The sequence below is a fragment of the Sapajus apella genome, unplaced genomic scaffold (genome assembly GCF_009761245.1).
Source record: "Sapajus apella isolate SASKATOON/1434 unplaced genomic scaffold, GSC_monkey_1.0 scaffold18, whole genome shotgun sequence".
In the NCBI taxonomy this organism is placed as follows: Eukaryota; Metazoa; Chordata; class Mammalia; order Primates; family Cebidae; genus Sapajus; species Sapajus apella.
In genome coordinates this window covers 21,854,760-21,882,696 of record NW_022436958.1, presented here as the reverse complement: position 1 = coordinate 21,882,696, position 27,937 = coordinate 21,854,760, and the positions used below count along the sequence as shown (strand labels likewise).

General features: G+C 40.4%; 1 protein-coding gene across 5 annotated transcripts in view; it reads left to right on the top strand.

The window, feature by feature from the left end:
- The window catches only part of CCDC148 (coiled-coil domain containing 148), a 204,631-nt gene that overhangs the window by 55,417 nt on the left and 121,277 nt on the right, over positions 1–27,937 (top strand). For all 5 annotated transcript variants that reach the window (XM_032286471.1, XM_032286469.1, XM_032286473.1 and 2 more), the window contains one exon: positions 184–390. In XM_032286471.1, coding sequence (XP_032142362.1) covers positions 184–390 — 207 coding nt within the window. The remainder of the gene's footprint in view (positions 1–183; positions 391–27,937) is intronic.

The following is a 27,937-nucleotide window of genomic DNA, read 5'->3' as shown; positions in this document are numbered from 1 at the left end:
ACCAATTAGCCACAGGCTCAGAATTTTGGAGGTAGTAGCTGGTTTCTGGTTGCTGTATTTATGATGAAGATATTTGACTCCCAGCTTTTCAAAATATTTGGTTATAATTCATTTCTATAACAATGACACAAAATATAAGCTCATTTTCATAAGGGTAAGTATCCACCCTCTGTTACTTTTCAGGTTGAACATGAGAAATATTGTGACCAATATCGCTTTGCTATGGAGCAGCGAAAGATCCTGATAGCAAATTGGAATAAAAATAGGAAAGACTTTATACAGAAGGCTATGGTGACACTGATCGAGGCTTGTACAACTCATGAAATGGAGAGCACATTGGCTAAGGACAAGAAAAAGCAACAGGAATTGTGTGCTGATCTGAAAGCCAAGGTAAGATGCTGTACAGGTATTTCAGCATTTGCCTGGATATTGAAGAATCTATTTTTCCCTTTTGTTCAAACTCAACCTAAAGTTTAGTTTCTATTAAAAAAAAAAGCCTATCTTGAATAAAACTGTTAGGTTGAACTGTATAAAACTGCATTTCTTAGGTCAAAAACAGTCAACAATAAATACAATTTCACATGGTTCAACTGAAAAGTTACTATAACAGGATGTTAATATTGAAGTTTTGATTGAGATATTCAATATTAACCATAGACATGCACATCAGATGGAGGTGCTGGATGAAAATGCAGGTGTAATGGTAAAGTAACTGTCTGATGCTGATTCAAAGACTCTTGGACTTCTCATTCACATGAGAAGACAGCAAAAAGTTCAAGTGAGAAGGAGGAGAGAGGCTTCATGATGAGATACATTCTGGCAGCTTGCAGGGCTGTGTGTGAGTCCTCAGCAAAATGTGGGGGAGTAGACAGGGTTTTCCTCCTCCTCAGACCCAGAAATGTCTAGGGAGCTGGATTGAGGGTGGCTTGGGAGTTGGTAAGTAACCCTTGCTTTTAGAAGGATTGAGGACTGGTGTGATGTTTAGAGGGAAGTAGAGGAGCTGCCTCCGAGGCAGAACTGTAAGAGTGGCTGCTGTGTTGGGAACAATTGCATTCCCCAGGAGGGTCACAGTGCATGAGTCCTGGAGGCCTGATGTGGATATGGCCTCCCCAGGAGTGTTGGCCAGGGCCATTAAAAGCAAATTGTATTGACGAATAACATACTTGAAGTGCACAAATCTTGAATTGGTAAATGATATGGTAGGAGGATGATGCAACAAGAAATTTTATTTGCTTGATAGAAAACAACTGGCAGACTAATTAAGCTATACCAATTAAGAGCATATAAAACAAATGTCTCTGTTTTAAAACATTAGAGGAAAAATCTTTCATATGCATTTTTTAAAAGAAAAAAAGGTATTTATTTCGACATTGCACAAGCTTGAGACCTAAAATGAATGGGAACTGCATCAAGGCTGATCTGTCATGGGCTACAGTGCTAAGACATGTTTCTCCTCCATCTTCAGGCTGATAAGAAAGACACAGGGTCCAGAGGCCATGACAAGTTATTGTGTTCCTAGTTTTCTTAATATTCATTTTGCACATATTATCATTAGCTCTTGAGCTATGCTGAAAGTTATATTTCTTTGTATTGTATTGCACTGAGGTAAACATACATGTAGTAAAATACACAAGTGCACAGTATTTATGTATGCATTTGGATGAAGTTTTATGACACACGCACACCCATGGAAAACCACTGAGATCAAAACCTAGAATGTTTCCTGCAGCTCAGGAGGCTCCTTCATGCCTCTTCTCAGTAAATACAGTCCCCACCTGTAGCCACTATTCTGACTTCATGACCATAGATTAGTTTTGTCTACTTTGAACTCCGTATAAATCAAATGAGATATAGATAGTATATAGTCCTTTGTACTTCTCACACTTGTCATATCTGTTTCATCTTTGTGGCATGTTACAGCCATTTGTTCTTCTTTATTGCTATGTAGTATTTCATAGTATAAGTTTTCCTACTGACAGAAATTTGAGTCATTTTCAGGTTTTTGTTATGATAATGGCACTATCAACGTTCTTGAACATGTCTCTTGGTGGACATATACATTCATTACTATTCGATAGATACTATACTTAGGAGCAAAATCACTACATTATAAGGCTCAGATGTGTTTAGCTTTAGTATATACTACCAAATAGTTTTCCAAAGTGGTTATACAAATTTGCAACCAAATTCAGTTGCATCACATTTTCCCAACATTGGTATTGCTAATCTTTAATTTCATCTGATGTGGTGACTGAGTAGTGGTACCTTATTTTGGTTTTCATTTGCACTTAGAATAAAGCTGTCTAGCATCTTTTCATATGCTTATTAGCCATTTGGATATCCTCTTTTGTGAAAACCCCACTCAAATCTTTTTTTTTTCCCATTTATTTATTTTATTGCATTTTAGGTTTTGGGGTACATATGAAGAACATGCAAGATTGTTGCATAGGTACACACGTGGCAGTGTGATTTGCTGCCTTCCTCCCCATCACCTACATCTGGCATCTCTCTCCTTGCTATCGCTCCCCAGCTCCCCACCCCCCACCGTCCCTCCCCTACTTCCCCCCGACTGAACCCAGTGTGTAGTGCTCCCCTCCCTGTGTCCATGTGTTCTCATTGTTCAACACCCACCTATGAGTGAGAACATGCGGTGTTTGATCTTCTGCTCTTCTGTCAGTTTGCTGAGAATGATGGTTTCCAGGTTCATCCATGTCCCTACAAAGGACACAAACTCATCGTTTTTGATGGCTGCATAATATTCCATGGTGTATATGTGCCACATTTTCCCTGTCCAGGCTATCATTGATGGGCATTTGGGTTGGTTCCAGGTCTTTGCTATTGTAAACAGTGCTGCAATGAACATTCGTGTGCATGTGTCCTTATAGTAGAACGATTTGTAATCCTTTGGCTATATACCCAGTAATGGGATTGCTGGGTCAAATGGAATTTCTATTTCTAGGTCCTTGAGGAATCGCCACACTGTCTTCCACAATGGTTGAACTAATTTACACTCCCATCAACAGTGTAAGAGTGTTCCTATTTCTCCACATCCTCTCCAGCATCTGTTGTCTCCAGATTTTTTAATGATAGCCATTCTAACTGGCGTGAGATGGTATCTCAATGTTGTTCTGATTTGCATTTCTCTGATGACCAGTGATGATGAGCATTTTTTCATATGTTTGTTGGCCTCATGTATGTCTTCTTTTGAAAAGCGTCTGTTCATATTCTTTGTCCACTTTTGAATGGCTTTGTTTTTTTTCTTGTAGATCTGTTTTAGTTCTTTGTAAATTCTGGATATCAGCCTTTTGTCAGATGGATAAACTGCAAAAATTTTTTCCCATTCTGTTGGTTGCTGATTCACTCTAATGACTGTTTCTTTTGCTGTGCAGAAGCTGTGGAGTTCGATTAGGTCCCATTTGTCTATTTTGGCTTTTGTTGTCAATGCTTTTCATGTTTTGGTCATGAAGTCCTTGCCTACACCTACGTCCTGAATGGTTTTGCCTAGATTTTCTTCTAGGGTTTTTATGGTGTTAGGTCTTATGTTTAAGTCTTTAATCCATCTGGAGTTAATTTTAGTGTAAGGTGTCAGGAAGGGGTCCAGTTTCTGCTTTCTGCACATGGCTAGCCAGTTTTCCCAACACCATTTATTAAACAGGGAATCCTTTCCCCATTGCTTGTTTTTGTCTGTTTTGTCAAAGATCAGATGGTTGTAGATATGTTGCGTTACCTCCAAGACCTCTGTTCTGTTCCATTGTTCTATATCTCTGTTTTGGTACCAGTACCATGCTGTTTTGATTACTGTAGCCTTGTAGTATAGTTTGAAGTCCGGTAATGTGATGCCTCCCACTTTGTTCTTTTTGGTTAGAATTGACTTGGCTATGCAGGCTCTCTTTTGGTTCCATATGAAGTTTAAGGTGGTTTCTTCCAGTTCTGTGAAGAATGTCATTGGTAGCTTGATGGGGATAGCATTGAATCTGTAAATTACTTTGGGCAGTATGGCCATTTTCACGATATTGATTCTTCCTAACCATGAATATGGAATGTTTCTCCATCTGTATGTGTCCTCTCTTATTTCGTTGAGCAGTGGCTTGTAGTTCTCCTTGAAGAGGTCCTTTATGTTCCTTGTTAGTTGTATTCCTAGGTATTTTATTCTCTTTGTGGCAATTGTGAATGGAAGTTTGTTCTTGATTTGGCTGTCTTTAAGTCTGTTATTGGTGTATAGGAATGCATGTGATTTTTGCACATTGATTTTGTATCCTGAGACTTTGCTGAACTTGCTTATCAGTTTCAGGAGGTTTGGGGCTGAGACGATGGGGTCTTCTAGATATACAATCATGTCGTCTGCAAATAGAGACAATTTGACTTCCTCCTTTCCTATTTGAATACCCTTTATTTCTTTTTCTTGCCTGATTGCTCTGGCTAGAACTTCTAGTACTATATTGAATAGGAGTGGTGAGAGAGGGCATCCTTGTCTAGTGCCACATTTTAAGGGGAATGCTTCCAGTTTTTTCCCATTCAGTATGATATTGGCTATTGGTTTGTCGTAAATAGCTTTTATTATTTTGAGATACGTTCCATCAATACCTATATTATTGAGGGTTTTTAGCATAAGGGGCTGTTGAATTTTGTCAAAGGCCTTCTCTGCATCAATTCAGATAATCATGTGGCTTTTGTCTTTGGTTCTGTTTATGTGGTGAATTACGTTTATAGACTTGCGTATGTTGAACCAGCCTTGCATCCCCGGGATGAAGCCTACTTGGTCAGGGTGGATAAGCTTTTTGATGTGCTGTTGCAATCGGCTTGTCAGTATTTTATTGAAGATTTTTGCATCTATGTTCATCATGGATATTGGCCTGAAGTTTTCTTTTCTTGTTGAGTCTCTGCCGGGTTTTGGAATCAGGATGATGTTGGTTTCATAAAATGATTTGGGAAGAATTCCCTCTTTTTGTATTGTTTGGAATACTTTCAGAAGGAATAGTACCAGCTCCTCTTTGTATGTCTGGTAGAATTCAGCTGTGAACCCATCTGGACCTGGGCTTTTTTTGGGTGGTAAGCTCTTAATTCCTGCGTCAACTTCAGACCTTGTTATGGGTCTGTTCAGGGTTTCTGCTTCTTCCTGGTTTAGGCTTGGGAGGAGGCAAGTGTCTAGGAATTTATCCATTTCTTCCAGGTTTACTAGTTTATGTGCATAGAGTTTTTCATAATAATCTCTGATGATGGTTTGAATTTCTGTGGAATGTGTGGTGATATCCCCTTTATCGTTTTTTATTACATCGATTTGGTTATTCTTTTTTTTCTTTTTTATTAACCTGGCTAGTGGTCTGTCTATTTTGTTGATCTTTTCAAAAAACCAGCTCCTGGATTTATTGATTTTTTTGAAGGGTTTATTGTGTCTCTATCTCTTTCAGTTCAGCTCTGATCTTAGCTATTTCTTGTCTTCTGCTAGACTTTGAGTTTTTTTTGATCTTGCTCCTCTAGCTCTTTCAGTTTTCATGATAGGGTGTCCATTTTTTATCTCCCCTTGCTTCTCATGTGGGCACTTATTGCTATATATTTTCCTCTAGAGACTGCTTTAAATGTGTCCCAGAGATTCTGGTATGTTGTGTCTTCATTCTCGTTGGTTTCGAAGAACATCTTTATTTCTGTCTTCATTTCATTGTTTATCCAGTCAACATTCAAGAGCAAGTTGTTCAGTTTCCATGAAGCTGTGCGGTTCTGGGTTAGTTTTTGAATTCTGAGTTCTAACTTGATTGCACTGTGGTCTGAGAGACTGTTTGTTATGATTTCCGTTCTTTTGCATTTGCTGAGGAGTGATTTACTCCCAATTATGTGGTCAATTTTAGAGTAGGTGTGATGTGGTGCTGACAAGAATGTATATTCTGTGGATTTGGGGTGGAGAGTTCTGTAAATGTCTATTAGGTTTGCTTGGCCCAGGTCTGAGTTCAAGTCCTGGATATCCTTGTTGATTTTCTGTCTGGTTGATCTGTCTAATATTGACAATGGGGTGTTAAAGTCTCCCACTATAATTGTGTGGGAGGCTAAGTCTCTTTGTAAGTCATTAAGAACTTGCCTTATGTATCTGGGTGCTCCTGTATTGGGTTCGTATATATTTAGGATCGTTAGCTCTTCTTGTTGCATTGATCCTTTTACCATTATGTAATGTCCTTCTTTGTCTCTTTTGATCTTTGTTGCTTTAAAGTCCAGTTTATTAGAGATGAGAATTGCAACGCCTGCTTTTTTTGCTCTCCATTTGCTTGGTAAATCTTCCTCCATCCCTTTATTTTGAGCCTTTGTGTATCCTTGCATGTGAGATGGGTTTCCTGGATACAGCACACCGATGGGTTTTGTTTTTTTATCCAATTTGCCAGTCTGTGTCTTTTGATTGGGGCATTTAGTCCATTTACATTTAGGGTTAATATTGTTATGTGTGAATTTGATACTGTCATTTTAGTGCTAGCTGGCTGTTTTGCCCAATAGTTGATGCAGATTCTTCATTGTGTTGATTCCCTTTACCATTTGGCATGTTTTTGGAGTGGCTGGTATTGGTTGTTCCTTCATATGTGTAGAGCCTTTTTCAGGAGCTCTTGTAAAGCTGACCTGGTGGTGACAAAATCTCTGAGTACTTGCTTGTTCACAAAGGATTTTATTTTTCCTTCACTTATGAAGCTTAGTTTGGCTGGATAGGAGATTCTGGGTTGAAAGTTCTTTCTTTAAGGATGTTGAATATTGGCCCCCACTCTCTTCTGGCTCGTAGGGTTTCTGCTGAGAGATCTGCTGTGAGTCTGATGGGCTTCTCTTTGTGGGTAACCCGACCTTTCTCTCTGGCTGCCCTTAGTATTTTCTCCTTCATTTCAACCCTGGTGAATCTGACGATTATGTGCCTTGGGATTGGTCTTCTTGAGGAATATCTTTGTGGTGTTCTCTGTATTTCCTGGACTTGAATATTTGCCTGCCTTGCTAGGTTGGGGAAGTTTTCCTGGATAATATCCTGAAGAGTATTTTCCAGCTTGGATTCATTCTCTTTGTCGCATTCAGGTACGCCTATCAAACGTAGATTAGGTCTTTTCACATAGTCCCACATTTCTTGGAGACTTTGTTCATTCCTTTTTACCCTTTTTTCTCCAGTCTTGCCTTCCCGTTTTATTTCATTGAGTTGATCTTCGACCTCTGATATCCTTTCTTCTGTTTGGCCAATTCGGCTGTTGATACTTGTGCATGCTTCGTGAAGTTCTCATGTTGTATTTTTCAGCTCCATCAATTCACTTATATTCCTTTCTATATTGTCCATTCTCGTTAGCATTTCGTCAAATCCTTTTTTTGAGGTTCTTAGTTTCTTTGCATTGGGTTAGAACATGTTTTTTTGTTTTGTTTTGTTTTGTTTTTTTGAGACGGAGTTTCACTCATGTTACCCAGGCTGGAGTGCAATGGCGCGATCTCGGCTCACCGCAACCTCCGCCTCCTGGGTTCAGGCAATTCTCCTGCCTCAGCCTCCTGAGTAGCTGGGATTACAGGCACGTGCCACCATGCCCAGCTAATTTTTTGTAGTTTTAGTAGAGACAGGGTTTCACCATGTTGACCAGGATGGTCTTGATCTCTTGACCTCGTGATCCACCCACCTCAGCCTTCCACAGTGCTGGGATTATAGGCTTGAGCCACCACGCCCGGCCCCATGTTCTTTTAGTTCACAGAAATTTCTTACTACCCACCTTCTGAAGCCTGATTCTGTCATTTCATCACACGTGTTCTCCAGCCAACCTTGTTCCCTTGCTGGTGAGGAGTTGTGATCCCTTTTAGGAGGAGAGGTGTCCTGGTGTCGGGTGTTTTCATCCTTTTTGCACTGGTTTCTTCCCATCGTTATGGATTTATCCACCTGTGGTCTTTGTAGTTGCTGGCTTTCAGATTGGGTCTCTGAGTGGACATTCTGTTTGTTGATGATGAGGTTATTTCTGTTTCTTGGTTTTCCTTCTGACAGTCTGGCCCCTCTGCTGTAGGTCTGCTGAGGTCCACTCCAGGCACTACTTGCCTGGGGATCACTGCAACAGCTGCTGAACAGTAAGGGTTGTTACCAGTTTTCTTCTTCTGCTATCTTTGTCCCAGAAGGATACCTGCCAAGTGTCAATCTGATCTCTCCTTTATGAGGTGGCTCTTTGGATATGCAGGGGTCAGGGAGCTGCTTGAAGAGACAGTCTCTTCTTTACAGGAGCTCAAATGCTGAGCCGTGAGCTCCGTTGTTCATTCAGAGCTGCTGGCCAGGTATGTTTAGGTCTGCTGTAGCAGAACTCATAAACCGCTTTTTGTTCCCAGGTGCTCTGTCCCAGGGATTTAGGGCTTTATGAGTTTCCATTATGCTGCTGCCTTCTTTTATTTTCCTTCAGAGCTGCCCTGCCCAGCAAGGAGGCAGCCTAGTCACTGTCTGCCTGTAGGGGCTTTGCTGAGCTGCTGTGGGCTCCGCCCAGCTGCGGAGTGAACTTCCCTGCAGTCCTGTTTATATGGGTGTAGTTAGAACTGCCTCGGCAATGGTGGCCCGCCTCCGTTGGGGCAGAGTCTCTCTGCAGTGGCGGGTTGCCTTGGCAACGGCACGCTGCCTCAGCAATGGCGGGTTGCCTTGGCAATGGCGGGCTGCCTCAGCATTGGCTGACTACCTCTGTAGTGGCGGGCTGCCTCGGTAATGGCGGATGCCCCTTACCCACAAAGCTGGACCATCTGGGGTTCAGCTGCGCTTGCTGTGAAACTCTCAATCCAGAGAGTTTCTGATTGCTGTTCTTTTGTGGGGGTGGGACCAGCCGAGCATGATCGCTGGCTCCCTGCCTCAGAGCCTTTTTTTTTTTTTTAAGTTGGTGTTCCAGTCGCCTGTTGAAGAGGCGCCAAGGTCTGTGTGTTTCCCCCTGCGGCAAGTCACTGCGCTGGCTTAAACAGCGGCACTGAGATTCATGGCACTTTTTTTGCCCTGGAATCCACTGTCCTGGTTCCCTGCTCAGTCCCCTTTTAAAACAGACGAATGGGCGACTTCCCATGGCTCCAATCGCCAGCCAAAAGAGCACCTGGACCGGTGTATTTTGTACAGAGAACTGCTGCTCTGGGAAGCCGACCAAGCAGCCGCGCGGGGCAAAGCAGCAGCGCTGGCCGGCACAGCCGCGCTGGCCGAAACAGCCGCGCTGGCGACCCATGGAGCTCCTCCGTCTGGGAATTTCCTAGTCTGTGGGCAATAAAAATGTGGCGTCCACTCACCCTCTGCGCTTTCACTGGGAGCTGCAATCCTGAGCTGTTCCTAAACAGCCGTCTTGGATCGATCCTCCCCCACTCAAATCTTTTGCCTATTTTCTGTTGGGTTGTGTGCTTTTTTCTTACTTAATTATATGTTCTTTATATATTCTGTATACAAGAGCTATTTCTTTTTATTTTTTCCCAGTCGATGACTTGTCTCTTCACTCTCTTAATGGCATCTTTAAATGACCAAAACATCTTAATTTTAATGAAGTACTCTTTTTTTTTATTTTTAAATGTCTTTGAGATATGTTATATACAGTAAAATCACCATTTTAAATGTATAGTGCTATGAATTTTGAAAATGCATGATGTGTAACTACAACCATAACCAAGATATAGAACAGTTCCGCCACCACTCAAAAATTCTTCACACTCCTTTGTAGTCAACCCCTCATCTACCTCCAGCCTTTGGCAACCACTGATCTATTCTCCATCCCTATAGTTTTGCCTATTCTAGAAGGTCATGTAAGTGTAACTCAACAGTATGTAGCCTTCGAGTCTGGCTTTGTTCACTTTTCATAATGCATTTTAAATCCAGCCATGTTGTTTGTATCAATAGTTTGTTCTTTTTTGTTGCTGAGTAGTATTCTATGACATGGATATGTTACAGTTTTTCCATTCATCAGTTGTTTCAAGTTTTTGACAATTAATGTTACCTTGTTTATAGTGGGAGTAGACTTTAGGCTCCCTGGTGAGCCTGTGCCTCAGAGGGTGTCTTTTTTGTTGTTGTTTTTTTATTTTTATTTTTTAAGTGACAGGGTTTCACTTTGTTGCCCAGGCTGGAATGTGGTGATGTAATCATAGCTCACTGTAGCCTAGATTCCTAGGCTCAAGTGATCTTCCTGCCTCTGTCTTCCAAATAGTTGAGACTACAGGCATGCACCACCCATGCCTGGCTAATTTTTCAATATTTTGTAGAGACAGGGTCTTGTTATGTTACCCAGGCTGGTCTTGAGCTCCTGGCCTCAAGTGATCTTTCTGCAAAGTGCTTTTCCCAAAGCACTGAGATTGCAGGTGAGCCACTGTGCCCAGCCCTGCCACACTCTTGTTCCTCTCCCTGCACTAGATTGTCACTAGACACTTGCTAGTCTGGTAGAGGAAGAGGCATTCTGCAATACTAGTACAGCCTCAGTCTCAGGCAGGGCCTGTGTCCCTGGGTCTTGGGGCTAGGCCTTACTCAGCGATTCTACTCTTTTCCCCATAGCAGACAAATTCTGCTTCATGTTTTTGCTGTTCTTGTGAAGGAGACAGTTTCCTCTGCCTCCCCCAGGAAAAGATGGTTTCTTCATTTCCTTCTCCCAGTTGTGATGGGTCTATACTTGCACCCCTAGTGGGTTTGTGGCTTTTCCTCCAGCAGTGATAGGTGTTCATTCTATACGGCTTTGGATTCTCTCTGGCAGATCTGCACTGCCATTGGATGCTTTCTCTGGTCTCCTACCCTAACTCCAGCCTTTTCTAGTGAGTACTCTGTGAGATCTGCGGAGAAAAGCCTGAGAGTGGGTCCAAACTCCCCTTGTGTTTGTAGCTTCCACAGGTTCTATAGTCTCATGCTCTGCAAAGTCATTAAAACTTGTAAATCATTAAAATTTATCAATTTACTACAATATTTTAGTTGCAATCTTTTTACCCACTTCCATAATGGCCTCATCTTTCCCAGGTGCTCTGTACAGGTAAGTCTGTTGTCACATCCTGGCTCTCCTTGGAGGAGTCTCTTTCCTTACATTTCAAGCTAGTTTATTGCCTCGTGACCTCTGCTCTTTGGTGAGTTCAAAAGAAGTCCTAATGTAGGTGATTCAGCTGTTTCTTGTGGGGAAAGTGAGAACAATATTCTAATTTTCTACACCTAAATGAAACCTCAAAGGTCCTAATGAAATATAATTCATCAATCTTTTTTGTGCCCTATTTAAGAATTCACTGGATAATGATAAGGGGCCTTGTCAAAGATATTCTGCCCCAAGATTTTTCTGCCCAACAGGGTTCCTGCCTGGAGTAAAGGGACCCCAAAAACAGGGGGATGGAACAACAATAAATGGGAACCTGATGGATAGAAAAGAAGTGGCAAGTCAAAGGCAAATGAGCATGACCCACATCAAGAGCATGGAGCATCTTTCCTGGAAAGCTCAGCTAGCAGTCAGGGCAACAGCACTGCTAGGAGGGCAAGGGTCAGCATGAACCTCCTGCCTGGCTTACTTAGGACAGTGCCACTCACCCATCAAGTGAGAACTTTGCTTTGCTTTTCTTCAGTCCTCCTCTCCTTTTCCTTCTCCCACCTCTGGGCCCTGAAGGCTTAAGCATCTAGGCAATGAAAGAAGCAGCTGTCTTCTGCATGAAGAGGGAAGTGCTGATTAATCTCTTAGAACCAGGCACTGATTTTGAACCAAAACTGTGTTTTGTGACTTAAAGTTACCACGGGCCTCTCTGTAACCCAACAGTGAGCCATGCATTCTGCTGAGTTTTTATCTGATGGTTGGAGAGACGTCTGAATGGAGGACGAAAACAATGCCACATTTTGATGATGTCTCACACATCATGCTGTTTCATATACCAAGCATATTAATAGATGCTTTCCGTGTGTTTTCTGATATTCTCTTCAATGACAAGTCTAAGCTGAGATGTGCAGAAATTGCTGCAAAGCATCTAGCCACTGGACCAAGGCTGCAGCTCCAAGAGACAACATAACATGTAGCCTCCTCGGAGAGGTATGGTCACAAGAGGGTAAACAAATACCTGAACTTTCAGAGATGATACCTGGAAAGGTTAAATGCAGGCAGACCATGGGGGAAATCAGAACATATACTGCACTGTGGTAAAATGAATTCTGTTTTTTCTAGAGAGGGTGTTATCATTGGAATTTGTATTCCTGATGAGGGACTGAAGCTCATTAAATTATACTGTGATCAAAACTACATCATAAAAGAAAAGAAATAAATCTATAAATTCCACAGTTATTTAAAATGTTAAACTATGCTTATGATTTTTTTAACCTCGAAGGAAACTTGGCAATTTATCCCTGCCCTTCATTTTACAAGCCTGAAATTCAAGTCCTGAAAGATGAAGTGACTTGCCTGAGGTTCACACCAGCTCATTCAACTTGTAATTCAGTATTATCTCAGCCCCACAAAGGTTTGCATACAAGAATCCTACAAAATAATAGAAGATATTTATTATACTATAGGCTCCAGTGTGCTGTAAAGTAGGCCCACAGAGTGCAAAAAATATTACTTCATTGTATCGTAAATTTGACCTTTCTAAAACTAATATGCCAGCTATAATAAACATGAATTAAACATTTAACCATAATTTTGTTCTCAGCCTTGGAATTTAAAAGGGCTATTGGGGGGTAATTTAGATTATTTGTGTCTTTTAAGAGAAGTGTTAAAGGAATTTTGAAATAATGCTCTTGTGCTCTCTCTCTCTCTCATCTCTGTTTTGTTTAATTTTGGTTTTCTGTCGGTAACAGTTGCTGTAGCAAGCAGAGGCATTTAGGCCTCTCACCAGAGGATGAGAGGAACAGGAGGAAGTAGAGCACTCAGTCTCCTGCTCCTGCGAAACCTGCTCTTTGATCCCCCAAGTTTTCCCAGACTGCAGCCTGAACCAGTCTGTGTACTCGATTCCGCAGCATGCTTGTCTTTCCACGGCATGGCTAGGAACCTCCTCCTCAGAGCCATCTCATAATTGACTTCCTTTGCTTCCATGCTGGGTGGCCTGCATGGAATAGTTACCTTCACCTGGATGCTTAGGATGCAAAGGGAAATAGTTAACTTCACCTGGATGCTTAGGATGCAAAGGGGAATTAACTTCATCTGGATGCTTAATGCCGCATGAGAGGCTTTTGTCCTGTCCTTAATTTGCCCACCCTCCTCATTCCTTTTATGACTGTTTCCCATGGTCACCAATTCGTAGGACCCTCACCTGACACCATGCACCCTCATCCTCAGACTCCCAGGAAACAAGCCACCTCCTACTTGAGCAAGAAAATTAAGTCATTGAGTAGTGACAACAACCCCTAATTTCTTCCTCCTCACTCTATGCCTTTCTGTCTCTTGCCAGATGCCGGCCTTCCTCTAGATGATGAAGGATGTGATGCCTCCTATATGTTCAAGTTCAGTCCTTCTCCCTAAAGTTCGGAACTGTGACCCATCTAACTACTTTAGAAATGTGATGCTAGTGGTTATCTCCTGTCTTTGTTTTTGTCTCTCTTATTCTTTGTAGTGTTTCCTTCAGCCTGTGAACATGGCTAAGTCAAAAGACTATCCGAAGAAGCCTTCTCTTGTCATCTTCAAGCTCTTGGGCAGACCCTAGTTCTACTCTTTCATTTAAAATCAATCCTTTGAAACAGTCGTCTACCTTATTGTCCCAAAAACTTCTGACTTCTCAGTCTACCGAAATCTTCTCCTCTAAGGTCTCCAATGACTACTGTATTACCTAATCCAGCAAGGCTCTTCCATCCTGAGCCTCCTGGACCTCTCCCCTTCACTTCCCTGTTGATGACCCACTCTTTGACATTCTTTACTCCCTCAGCTTCTATAAAACTGTTTACTTTGCCATATCTTACAACAGTTCTTAGTCTTCCCGTGTATTTCCCATTGTCTGTCCGCTTCTAAAACCCTGGAGCACTCCAGTTTTCTGTCCTCAATCTTTGCTCTTACTTCTCTCTACTCCATTAGCCCCTAAACATCCTCGTGATTCTGCCAACCCTGATATGCTAACTGCTCTCAGATCTTTATTCCCATTTCTGCACAGTTCTCTCAACTTCATGTATCCAGCTACATGCTGATTATATCAACCTAGAAGGCTGAATGCCTCAAATTCAGTGTCCAAAATAGAAGTTCTCATTTTCCTATGGTAAAATTGCACTTCTTTCTTGAAACTTGGCTTCCTCTTTTCTCTTACCTTCATAGCCATTTATCAACTTTTGAAAATTTTATCTATCTGCCCCTTCCTTTCTATAATAAAGCCCTGACCATTGTTCCTGAGCTATTGCACCTCTCATCACTATGTTTCACATTCTACCCTTGTGAAATCCTTTCTCAAAATTGCAGGCAGAATGCCCTATCTAAAATTCAATTCAGTCCAGGCACAGTGGCTCATACCTGTAGTCCCAGTGCTTTGGGAGGCTAAGGTGGGAGGATTGCTTGAAGCTAGGAGTTTCAAGACCAGCCTGAGCAACATAGCAAGACCCTGTCTCTATTTTAAAAATGGTTTAAAAAAAATAGCCAGGAGTAGTGATGCATGCATGTAGTTCTAGCTACTCAGGAGATTGAGGCAGAGGGATTTCTCGGGCCGAGGAGATCAAGGTTGCTGTGAGCTATGATTGCATCCCTGCACTTCAGTTCAGCCTGCGTGACAGAATGAGACCCTATCTATTTAAAAAACTGCAATTCAGGTATGCCATCCCCTGATGATAACATCTCAGTTGCTTACAGTAACTTTGTGGCATCGCTGTCAGGTTTTCAGTAACTTGGACCCCAGCTTTCTCTCCAGCCTCCTTTCTTGACACATTCCACTTTACATATTATGATTTAGGAATACCAAACTCACTCTACCTCTGCCACTGCACAGTACAACATTCCATTTCCTGGCTCTGCGCCTTTGTTCTTGCTATTGTTGGCTTTGCCTGGAATGCCTCGCTTACCTTCCTTTGTCTGAATAAATCTCATTCATCTTCAAAATTCAGCTCAAATGTCTGATACAGGAAGACTTTGTTGAATCCCTGACTAAAGTCAATATACGCTTTGTTCTCCCTGACTCCTGGTACATAACTCTGGCTCGCCTGTGATTATGATTATGTCACACTAAAAACTCTCACGTCCCCAACAGAAGTGCAGGCAGGAACACCATCTTATTCATCTTGGTGTGAGCCTCCCCCTCCCCCTTCCTAGATTTTCAGTGTTTGGGAAATGGTAAGAGCTCAGTAACTTTCGTTGAAGTGAAGTGGATAAGCCTTAGGCATTTTGTTTCTTCTTCTCAATACCTGCTGATACAGTACTCTCCTCACTATCTTCTTTCTAATGTATTTCTCAGGGAGCTTGCTGTAGAAACAAGTATGTGATGTGCAAAGTCATTAAGAAGTGACGTGCAAGACTGAATTGTCAACATTGAATGTTTTGGGATGCCAATTGTAGTTTTAAAAATAAAACCTGACTACTTATAAAATTGTGGTATATTTTGGCATGAACAAACTCACCAGGCACTTAGTTTTTTCTTAACCTCATCTTGTTTCTGTGCTCCTTGTTGTCTCTCTAGCTGATTGTAAGACCCAGTCAAGAAGCCACAAGTAGTTATGAAAATCAGATAATGTTGAGATAGAAGATGCCTTTTTGAATAAATATCACTTGAACTTAGTTCTCCACAATATTAGTTCCTTCCACAACCCCCGCCCTCTCCACAGATTTCAGCCTCCTTTGCTGTTGAAAAACAGACTTGGATTTAGGTTTCACAAATCAGATGTGAGTGGTAATTTAATTCAAATAGAGTTTTCTGAGTTCCAATTCCAGGGATGATGAATGGCTGATGTACTCAGACTCACCCTCACACAGTAAGCAACTATAGAAACTTGACAAAATGATTTAAAAATGTTTGCAGGCATTGGATAACCAGTATATGGATGAGATTTTTGAAATAAGAGAATTTTTTAAAAGTGAGCTTCATATTCATCCTGGATTTCTTCATGAGGTCATTTTTCAATATAAGATGGAAAGAAACAGCCTAAGCAGAGAATGATAGTCATGATAGGTAAGAGAAGCAGAGGTTGGAGTTTGGGATGCAAAGGCAAATATGATTTGAGGACAGGATACTGGAGATGAAGGACTGGCAGATACAGAGCCTCCAAAATGTATATAAAAATATCCCTTGGGTCCTTTGCCAACTCCTAAGTTCTGAATGCACAGAATAAGATACTAAAAGTCCAACAGAGAACAGCCACTGAAGGCTGGGAACTGAATAGAGATTTCGGAGGTCACAGGACACAGGCCGGGGTGGGGTGTATGTCTTGGAGTTCTAGTTTAGTCAAAGTAGAGAAATCTTGATGAACTCTCTAGACATTCAGCTGAAACCTTAGAAAGGCCATGCCTTAGGGGTAAGGGCTCTACTCTGGGATTATGAAGAAAACAGAAACAGATTTACTCTTTAAACGGCCAAGATAAAGCATCGGCAAGATTCAGGAGATTTTCTGGCAACTTAAGTGCTTTCCTGACTAAGACTCAACACTGTTTAGAGAAAAATAGCATAACCCAGAGGCTGTACAAAATATCATTCATAAGGTCCAACGTATAATAAAAATTCCCAAACATTCAAAGAAACAGGGAAAGTGGCAGATAATCAAGGACACAAACTGTCTCAGAGATGATCCAGATATTCATAGTTAAAAGACAAGAACTTCAAGATAATTATGATTAATTTATTAAAGAAAATAGAAATAAAAATTGAAAAAATGAATGAAAAATTTTAATATTTCAGCAGAGAATTTGCATATATAAAAATGGGTCAAATGAAAATTCTATAAATGTAAAATGTAATACCTTAAATTAAGAACCCATTGAATGAGCTTTATCAGCAGACTGGGCATAGCAGAAGACAGAATTAGTGACCTTGAAGACAAGCCAGTAGAAAATGTTTCAACTGAAGGACATAAAGAAAAAAATAATAAAATCAAAGTCAGGATAGAGCAGAGAACATAAACGAGATGTGGAACATGGTAAAAAGGTATATTTATATATATATATATATGTATATACATATATATATATATGTATACACATATATATATATATATACACATATATATATATGTATATATATAATTAAAGTTCCAGAAAGAGGAGAGAGAGAATGAAATAGAGGCAGTATTGAAGAAATAATATCTAAGGACTTACCAAATCCAATGAAAGATGTCAACCTGTATTTGTAAGAAGCTCAACAAACCCAAGGAGGACAAACATACAAACAAAAAAAAACATATCTAGGCACTTGATAGTCAAACTCCTGAAAATTATGGTGATATGGTTTGGCTGTATCCCCACCCAAATCTCATTTTGGATTGTAGTTCCCATAATCCCCATGTGTTGTGGGAGGGACTAAGTGGAGATAATTGAATAACAGGGGTGGTTTCCCTTATCCTGTTCTCGTGATACTGAGTTCTCACCAGATCTGACTGTTTTATAAGGGGCTTTCCCATTTGGTGGGTACTCATTCTCTCACCTGCCACCATGTGAAGAAAGACATGTTTGTTTCACCTTCCGCCATGACTATAAATTTCCTGAGGCCTCCCAGCCATGCTGAACTGTGAATCAATTAAACCTTTGTCCTTTATATATACCCGGTCTCAGGTATGTCTTAGCAGCGTAAGAACAGACTAATTCAGATGGGTAACGAAAAAGGGAGTTAAATAAAGAAACAGACATGGCATGTCCATCGTTTGGCTGGTGTGGGCACACACAAAGTCAGCCTGTTCTGAGTCATTGGTGATGAAACAACATCCCAATTGTGCCAGGGGCAGAGTGGCTTCTACCAGACCAGCTCTTTGTTACATGGTTCTGGAAGTTATTTCTAGAAGCTTAGTCTGGAGCTTGCTTCCCTGCCCCCTCCAAAGATTTTGTGAGCTTTCTAAAATTCCATAATTAATACATTCTGTTAAACTATCAAGGGTGGATTCTGCTGTGTGCAACTAAAAACACTGACACAAAGGATGTCTGGGTCTTGCTATGCTATTTTGACTGGCCTTCTTGCTAGCTACAGGTTAAACATGAACAGCAGACAGAATCAGTAATGATTCATCATTCTCCTGGTCCAAGCTGAAACAGATCTTGCAGGCACACACTATGTTGGATCACCTTTGAGACAGAGGTAATCACAAAAAGCTCATCCATCAGTCATATGACTCAAGTGACAAGGTATAGGGAAAGAGATGCATATAATAACGATCTATCAATATCTGTAGAGGTAATTTACTTTCATTTGTGCTTCTGACATCATTTAGGGGGTGTTTCCTCAGGAGATACAGCAAGTTGCTTCTTTTTGAGCATTAGGGATCTCCTCACAATATACTTCCTCGATTAGTGAAGAAAAAAGCAATGTAACTGGAGGAACTTGGGTGTCCAGTTTACTACAACAACTGGCAAGGATCCAGTAGTTTCTGCCAATTTAAGGCAGTTGTTCATGAGTGTTTTGGTGTGGTCAATGGTGCCATGCATCATTAGCATAATCAGTGCTAGTGATGAATCCCTTGCATTATTGGCTTCCCTATAGTCGCGGCAGTTGGGGGCATTTATAAAGAAGTTCCCTGTGGTTAACCATGGATATAATATTGGCAGAAGAAAGAGAGCTCTGAGGAACCATAGGCATGAATGCCAGAGTGATTTTTGGTCACAGCAGCAGATGGCATTTCCTCTATACAGCTATATTGCACTATCTGTGGCTCTTGGCAGGTAGCTAATTGAAATTCCCAGGGTTTGAGGACTTGATAAATCTGCATATTAGTTCCAAGCAAGATATTCCAAGTAGCCCTACTCTTAAAATGTCTTAGTTTTTAAAGCATATCTGTCTGCATTGGGGTCTATTTTATAAAGTTTAAAAGAGGCTATACTTTTTAATGTTCTTTATAATGAGAGTCTTATATTTCTATGGCAAGTTATAACCACATCTCCCAAGATGTTTTGCAAATGAGGATACTTAGTCTGGAATATAGTTGTTTGCATTTTACCATGACTTTATATAACAAAATTTCTGGCAACCATCATCTCAAGTACTTAGGATGGGAAGTTACAACTTGGAGTTGGAAAGCCAATATTCTTAAAATATCTATAAAAATAAATATATGACTATTAAAAAAATTTTAAGTGTGTCTAGTGGAACAGAATAAAGAGTCCAGAAATAGATCCACACATCTCAAGTCAGTTGCTTTTCAAGAAAGATACACAGTCAATTCAATGAAGAAAGGGTAGTCCTATGAAAAAATGGTATGAAACATTGAATATCCAGATCCAAAAATAAGTGAATCTTAATACATACTTCAACCCTATGTAAAATGAACTCAGAATGAATCATAAGCCCACATGTAAAACTGAAAACTATAAAACATGGAGGAAGACAACTTGGGGAAATTTTTATGTTCTTCGTTTTGGCAAAGATTTCTTAGATACAACACCAAATGCACTATCCCTAGTGCGTCTAGTGCAAAAGATATAATTGGTCAATTGGACATCTTCGAAATTGTTGAAAGACACTGCTAAGATAATAAAAAGGCAGGTCACCCACTAGGAAAAAATATTTGCAAATTACATGTCTAATGAAAAAGTTGTGTCCAGAATTTATAAAAATTTCTTAAAACTGAAAAACAACTCAATTTTTAAAAAGAGCAGAATATTCAGTCACTTCACCAAAGAAGTTATATTTCAAATAAAACAAGAAAAGATGTTCAAAACCACTAATTAGTAGAAAAATACTAAACCACAGTGGGATATTAGTATTACCTACCAGAAAGTCTAAAAAATCTGACCATGTCAAATATGGTCAACCGGAATTCTCATACGGTGCTGGCAGGAAATGCAAAGTAATATGGTCACTTTGTGAAACATTTTGGCAGTTTTTTGTTTTGTTTTTGTTTTTGTTTGGTCTTAGTGGTGAGATCTCAGCTCACTGCAACCTCCGCCTCCTGGGTGCAAGCAATTCTTGTGCCGCAACCTCCCACATAGCTGGGATTATAGGCACCAGTTGCCATGCCCAGCTAATTTTTGTTTTCAGTAGAGACAGGGTTTCACCATGTTGCCCAGATTGGTATACAACTCTTGATCACAAGAAATTTGCCCACCTCGGCCTCCCATGCCTGGCTGATTTTGGCAGTTCTTTATACTGTTAAACACACACCACGTGACCCAGCGATCCTACTCATGGATGTTTATTCATTTAAAATGGAAAACTATGTTGACACAAAAACTTGTAAGTGAACATTTATAACAGCTTCATTTGTAATTGCTAAAACTGGAAGCAATCCAAATGCCTTCAATCAGGGAATGGATAAACAAGCTGTGATACTTCCATACAAGGGAATATTACTCAGCAAGAAAAAGTAACACACTACTGATACAAGCAATAACATAGACAAATCTCAAATGTATTATGATAAACAAAATATGTCAGACACAAAAGGCTACATACCACTTGGTTTCACTTACATGATCTTCTTACAAGACAAAACTATAGGAATAGAAAATAAGTTAGTCCTTGCCAGGGGACTTGGGGAGAGGGATTTCCAAGGAGGGAGGGAGGGAGGAAGGAAAGAAGGAGGGAGCGAGGGAGTGAGAGGAAGGAAGGAAGGAAGGAAGGAAGGAAGGAAGGGAGGGAGGGAGGGAGGGAGGGAAGGAGGGAGGGAGGGAGGGAGGGAGGGAAAGGAAAGGAAAGGAAAGGAAAATAAGTGAAGGCCATATCCATGCCCCTCATTAGTTTTCCAGAAGTTACACATTCTGTTCTCACTAACTGCACAAAGCAGAACTTATTTGTACTTGCCATGCCTGGCTGCAAGCTGACCAATGTCATCTGTTTTAGGTAATTGATGCACCACCAAAATTGAGAGATTATTACTATCAATAAAGGGGAGAATAAGATAACAGGGACAACTAGCAGCCTCCAGGGTTGTGAGTTTCCAGCAAGGAATTTGGGGGTACTTTCCTTTCTAAGACTCTACCTCTGCTTCAGATATTCTCACAAAGATTCTCTCTGGCCTATTATCTCTAAGGCCAACCACAGGATCCTCTGATCAGCACAGTTTTCCTGGAGGGCTAAGTCTGTAATATTTTTTCAGGGAAAATTTAGGGGAAGAAAAGATTTGGTTAAGTGGCGACCATAGTCTTGGCTTCTCTTGGTCTCCATCTGCTCTACCTTCTCTTTAGCCTTCTACCTGCACTTGCCATGTGATTGCCAAATATATATGGAATAAATAAATGAAACTTTGCTTTAGAAACAAATAGGTTAAAACGTGTCAATTTGCTGTTTCTATAGATCAGAAATGGCATAATATCAGCAATAACATATGATGCAACTTAGTGTGCAGATAAGTGTAAGGTGTGTTGGCTGCTATGATGGTATATTACCAGTGCAACTTTCTCTGGAGATCTGCTCTTTACAATAATGCCATAGGTATTTTGAATGTGCTCCTCCTCCGCCCCCACCACCACTGTCTTCCTAGTGCTCCACTCCCATATTATATTTATTATATCTGATGTACATGTTTGTTTATATGTCTATTTCTGGACTCTAAACATATGAAAGGAAGAGTACATTTTTTATTGATTCTTGTATCAGTAATGCCTAACACCAATCCTAATCCATAATGGGTACTCAATATAACTTACTATACATTTGAATATGCTGCATTTGTAACAAATTGACTTTATAAAAAAAAGTGCTATAGGAGGAATCTTGTATACTCCTTAAGGTTCTTTGATAATTTACTTGTGTTTCAAATAGTTTACATCTGGCTTTAATATTCTTCATGGTGTTTTTAAAAATTGCATTGTAAAATATGCTTATGTCATTAACTCATCTGAGTCTATTTGAGGCAATTTCTGTAGATTGCATAACACCAGAACTCATTCTGGTTTCCATGTATACTTTTCTCCAACTAGAAACTCAGAAGGCAAATCTAGCTGCCTTTTGTAGTTTGCACTTTACCTTGGCATTGTTTGGGGAAATTTTAGGCAACGAGTGAAGGAATAATTGGGTAGAAAGACTCAAGTCCTGATTTCTTGCTCTTAGCTCCAAATGGCACAGGAAAGCTTTTGTCAAGAGAATTTCAAGGTCAGAATGGAAAGTTTGCAAATGGACAGATGATACTTTTAAATGTATCGTTTATTTTCATAGAATTCTCTGGGTTATAATGGAAGAATTAAATATATTAGTTGTTGAAGGAAATCTCTGCTCTGATATCTGTGATATTCAAGTACATTTCCACCTAGTGGAGCATATCATTCTCTCAGCCCAGTGCCTGCTTGGTATTACTTGCCAAGCTGATTATAACCAAATGAATTCCCATCAGAGTATTTTCACTGAAGACTATTTGAGAAAATCCCTATTTTGTAAATGTCTAAAATAATGTATATTGAGTTTCTCCAATATTGTTTTATTATAATAAATGTTTCATTTGGTTATAGTGGCTTGCTGGAAGTTCTTTTTTTTTGTGGATGAGAGAAGCAGACTAGCAAAGGAATAAAGTTGAACAAAAAAATGAAAAAAGTGATCTTTCAGTGCCTGAGGCATTTGTAATAAAGAAATTAACTTTCTGGCATGAAAAGACCATAAAAGACATGTTAAACCTGATTCTTCTGGGCTCTGTGCCTATTTCTTTAAAGACATATGTTGAATGCCTGAGTATCTGAAAATGACACAAGTTGCTTGTTAGTAATATACTTAGTGATTATTACAAAAATTATTTTTCTTTTATATAGTATAATTTATTCATTTACTTATTCAACAAATAGTTTTTGTGCACCTACCTTGTGCCAAACATTACAGTAGGCACTGGGCATTCAGAGATGAATAATTCATCCTTAGGGATCTCAAATTCCAGTAGAGAAGGAATACACATAAACATATGGTTATTATGGGGTGCAGTATCAAGGAGCAAGAGTTTTTGTCTACCTCTATGATAAGGAGCCATTGGAAGCCTTTATTAGAAGAGGGTCATGTTTTAAGGTCAGCCTGGGAGCTGGCCACCATGATACATGCCTGTAATACCAGCCACTCAGGATGCTGAGGCAGGAGGATCATTTGAGCCCAGAAGTTCCAGTCAAACCTGGGCAATATAGTGAGACCTTATCTCTTTAAAAAATAAAATATATATAAAAGAGGATCAGTGTCATAGCTGATCCTCCTGCCTCAGCCTTCGAGTGGCTGGTATTACAGGCATGAGCCATGGTGCCCAGCTCCCAGGCTGATTTTAAACATGTCCCTCTTCTAATAAAGGCTTTCAATGGCTCCTCATCACACAGGCAGACAACTCTGTTCCTTGATGTTGCACCCAAGGACCTGCAAGATCAAGCAAACACCTAGTTCTCTAGCCAGGGGTAGAGATAGATTTCATGGGGAGAGGGCTAGAGGTGGGGAGTCAGGCTTCTATTGCCATTGTCTTGGTGACAGATGATGTGGTCTGAACTAGAGTGATGGTAATGGTGGTGGAGAGAAAGGAGTAGAGGGAGACTGAGAAAGTTGAGTGGGCAGAACTGGATGAAGGAGAAGAAAGAGCCAAAGAGCTGAAAGAAATGAAAGGGTTCTGCTTTCATTATGGGATGGGTGGATGGATTCATTCATCCAACAAATATTTAGTGAGTGCTGAGTGCACACTAGCTTCTTCCAAATATTAAGGAATCAAACCATGGGAAAGATTCTAAAATCCCAATCCTCGTGGAGCTTCATTTCTATTGGAAGTTAAGATGACTAACAAGATAAGCAAACAAAATATATAATAAATAGTATAAGAGAGCAATAAGTGGTAGGGAGAAAAGTATTAAGCAAATAAAAGGGTAGAACATGGGGAAGGAGGGAAGTGTTGATAATTTAGGTGAAACTATCTAAAAGGCCTTATTAGGAAGATGGCAATTGAGTCAAATCCGAAGACTCAATTCTAGGCAAAGTATACTCTAAGCAAAGGGAACAGCAAGTGTAAACACCATGCTGATGTGTTCAAGAAACAGCAATTAGAACAGTATGGCTGGCGTGAGCAGAGGATGATGTGTTCTGGCTAAACAGTCGAACTGTTGGCTTGATAATGGACAAATGGACAAGTGAAGAAGCTGGTAGATCCATTAGGAAGCTTTTGCAGTAAGCTAGGTTAGAGACCAAGGGATGAAATGTGGTTTATATATTGACAACCTGTTTTGAGTGTTGCGGTATGCCTGTGCCCAGTCCTTCCCTGCCGCCAGCCTCCTTTCTTCCCCAGCTTGTCTTTGTGCTCCCAGCTTGTGCCCTCCTCAGCCAGCTGGCATCCTTCAGCTCCCTCTCCTCTGTGCCTCACCTCAACCTGCATACCTGCATCTCATGTGTCTCCAAGGTCCACCTCTATCTTGCTCTACCCTTTATTCAGAAACTCGATATATCTCCACCCTACCTCAACCCCTCAACCTTCCCACATTATTACCGAACTTGTGTGTCAGTCATTTCCTTGGTATTACTATTGAGTATGCCTCCCTGAGTAATGTAATTTAGTTTTGCCTGTGTTTGAACTCCTGTGAATAAAATCAAATAGTATGTTACTATTTGATAGTTGTGTGTGGCCATTGTGTACCACAATTTATTGATCTGTTTTGCTGCTGGTAGACATTTGGGTTATCTGTGCTTCATGGTTATTAGAAACAATGTTGCTATAAATGTTTTTGTATGCATTCCCTGGTATACACATTTCTCTGGGGTCCATACCTAACAGTATAGAATATGTATCTCTGCAAGGTATGAACACATTTTTTTTTTCAGAAAGCTTGTGCCAAAACTTGACCAGCTACATATAAAAGATCCTGTTGTTTCACATTTTTGTGAATGTTTCTATTATCCTACTGTATTTTTTGAACTAATTAAAAAATGTATTGTGGTATTTTGTTGTAGTTTTAACTTGCAGTTCTTTGATTTCTAATTAAGTTGAGGGACTTTCAACATGTTTAATGGCTATTTGGGGATTTTTTTCTTTGTGAAATTGCTTAAGTCTTTTTTTTCTATTGTGTTACTCTACTTTTTCTTATCAATTTGTGCTTGTTCATTAAATATTTTGCATATTAGCTCTTTGTGGGTTATATGTATTTCAGGTATGTTTTCCAACCCTGTATCACTCATTTTCATTCTCTTAGTAGTATCATTCACTTAAGAAACATTTTAAAGTTTTATGTAATTAATTTATCAATCTTTGTCTTTTATGATCAGTTGCTTTTATATTTTTTGTAAGAAATAATTTCCTGACTTAAAAGTCATTGATATGGTTTTGCTGTGTCCCCACCCAAATCTCAACTTGAATTATATCTCTCAGAATTCCCACATGTTGTGGGAAGGACCTAATAGGAGGTAACTGAATCATGGAGCTAGTCTTTCCCATGCTATTCTCATATGATGGGTTTATCAGGGGTTTCCGCTTCTGTGTCCTCTTCATTTTTCTCTTGCTGCCACCATGTAAGAAGTGGCTTTTGCCTCTTGCCATGATTCTGAGGCCTTCCCAGCCATGTGGAGCTGTAAGTCCAATTAAAACTCTTTTTCTTCCCAGTCTTGGGTATGTCTTTATCAGCAGCATGAAAATGGACTAATACAGTAAATTGATACCAGTAGAGTAAGGTGTTGCCAAAAAGATACCCAAAAATGTGGAAGCGACTTTGGAACTGGGTATCAGGCAGAGGTTGGAACAATTTGGAGGGCTCAGAAGACAGGAAAATGTGGGAAAGTCTGGAACCTCCTAGAGACTTGTTGAATGGCTTTGACAAAAATGCTGATAGTCATATGAGCAATAAGGTCCAGGCTGAGGTGGTCTCTGATGGAGATGAGGAACTTGGGAACTGGAGTAAAGGTGACCCTTGCTATGTTTTAGCAAAGAGACTGGCAGCATTTTCCCCCTGCTCTAAAGATTTGTGGAACTTTGAACTTGAGAGAGATGGTTCAGGGTATCTGGCAGAATAAATTTGTAAGCAGGAAAGCATTCAAGAGGTGACTTGGGTTCTGTTAAAGGCATTCAGTTTTAAAAAGGAAACAGAGCATAAAAGTTCGGAAAAGTTGCAGCCTGACAATACAATAGTAAAGAAAATCCCATTTTCTGAGGAGAAATCTAAGCCAGTTACAGAAATTTGCATTGGTAACAAGGAGCTGAATGTTAAACACCAAGACAAGGAGGAAAATGTCTCCAGGGCATGTCAGAGGTCTTCACAGCAGTCTCTCTCATCACAGGGTCAGAGGTGTAGGAGGAAAACATGATTTCGTGAGTTGAGCCCAGAGTTCCTGTGCTAGGGACTTGGTGTCCTGCATCCCAGCCACTTCAGCTATGACTAAAAGGGGCTAAGGTATAGCTCAGGCCATGGCTTCAGAGGATGCAACCCCCAAGCCCTGGCAGCTTTCCTGTGGTGTTAACCTGCAAGTGCACAGAAGTCAAGAATTAAGGTTTGGAAACCTCTGCTTGGATTTCAGAGGATATATGGATGTCCAGGCAAAAGTTTGCTGCAGGGGTAGGCCCTCATGGGGAACCTCTTCTAGGGCAGTGCAGAAGGGAAATGTGGGGTTGGAGCCCCCACATAGAGTCCCTACTGGAGTACTGCCTAATAGAACTGTGAGAAGAGGGCCACTGTCCTCCAGATCCCAGAATGGCAGATCAACCAACAGCTTGCAACTTGCACCTGGAAAAGCCACAGACATTCAATGCCAGCCCATGAAGGCAGCCGGGAGTGAGGCTGTACCCTGCAAAGCCATAGGGGTAGAGCTGCCCAAGACCATGGAAACCCACCTCTTGCATCAATGACCCAGATTTCAGACATGGAGCCAAAGGAGATTATTTTAGAACTTTCAGATTTGACTGTCCTGCTGGATTTTGGACTTGTGTGGGGACTGTAGCCCCTGTGTTTTGGCCAATTTCTCCCATTTGAAATGGCTCCATTTATCCAATTCCTGTACCCCCATTGTATCTAGGAAGTAACTAACTTGCTTTTGATTTTCTAGGTTCATAGGCAGAGGGGACTTGCCTTGTCTCAGATGGGACTTTGGACTTTAACTTTTAAGTTAATGCTGAAATGAGTTGAGACTTTGGGGAACTGTTGGGAAGGCATAGACTTTGGGCTAACTGTTGGGAATGCATGATTGGTTTTAAAATGTGAGGACGTGAGATTTGGGAGGGGCCAAGGGCAGACTGACATGGTGTGGCTGTACCTCCACTGAAATCTCAACTTAAATTGTATCTCTCAGAATTCTCATGTGTTGTGGGGGAGACCTAGTGGGAAGTAAGTAAATCATGGGAGCAGGTCTTTCCTGTGCTATTCTCGTGATAGTGAATAAGTCTCATGAGATCTGATGAGCTTATAGGGGTTTCTGCTTTTGCTTCCCCCTATTTTTCTCTTGCTGCCACCATGTAAGAAGTGCCTTTCACCTCCCACCATGATTCTGAGACCTCTGCAGCCGTGTGGAACTATAAGTCCAATTAAACCTCTTTTTCTTCCCAGTCTTGGGTATGTCTTTATCAGCAACATGAAATGGACTAATACTCTCATGAATCCATTTTCCTTTTAATCTTCTGAAGGCTTTATTATTATGCCTTTAATATGAAGACCCATGATCCTACACTTGTTTTTTTTTAATAGTATGAGGTAAATGTCCAATTTTACTTTTTATCATAAGTATACCCAGTTGTCCCAGTACCTTTTATTGTAAGCTCTGTTCTTCCTACTGTTTTGTAGTTCCATCTGCGCCATAGGCAAGTGTCTGTAAATCTACTTCTGAACTGTCTATTCCATTTTATTTTTCTATGTGCGTGGGCAAATACTATCCTGCCTTAGGTATTATAGCTTTGTAATGAGTGTTGTTATAGTAAATGTCCTCCTACCTTTTTGTTCTTTCTCATAAGTGTCTTTTTAACTCTTGGACCTTTGCATTACATTTTAGAAAGTATTTACCAAGTTCTAAAAAAGAAGTCCTATTGAGAGTTGTTCAATATTGTAATGAATGTATG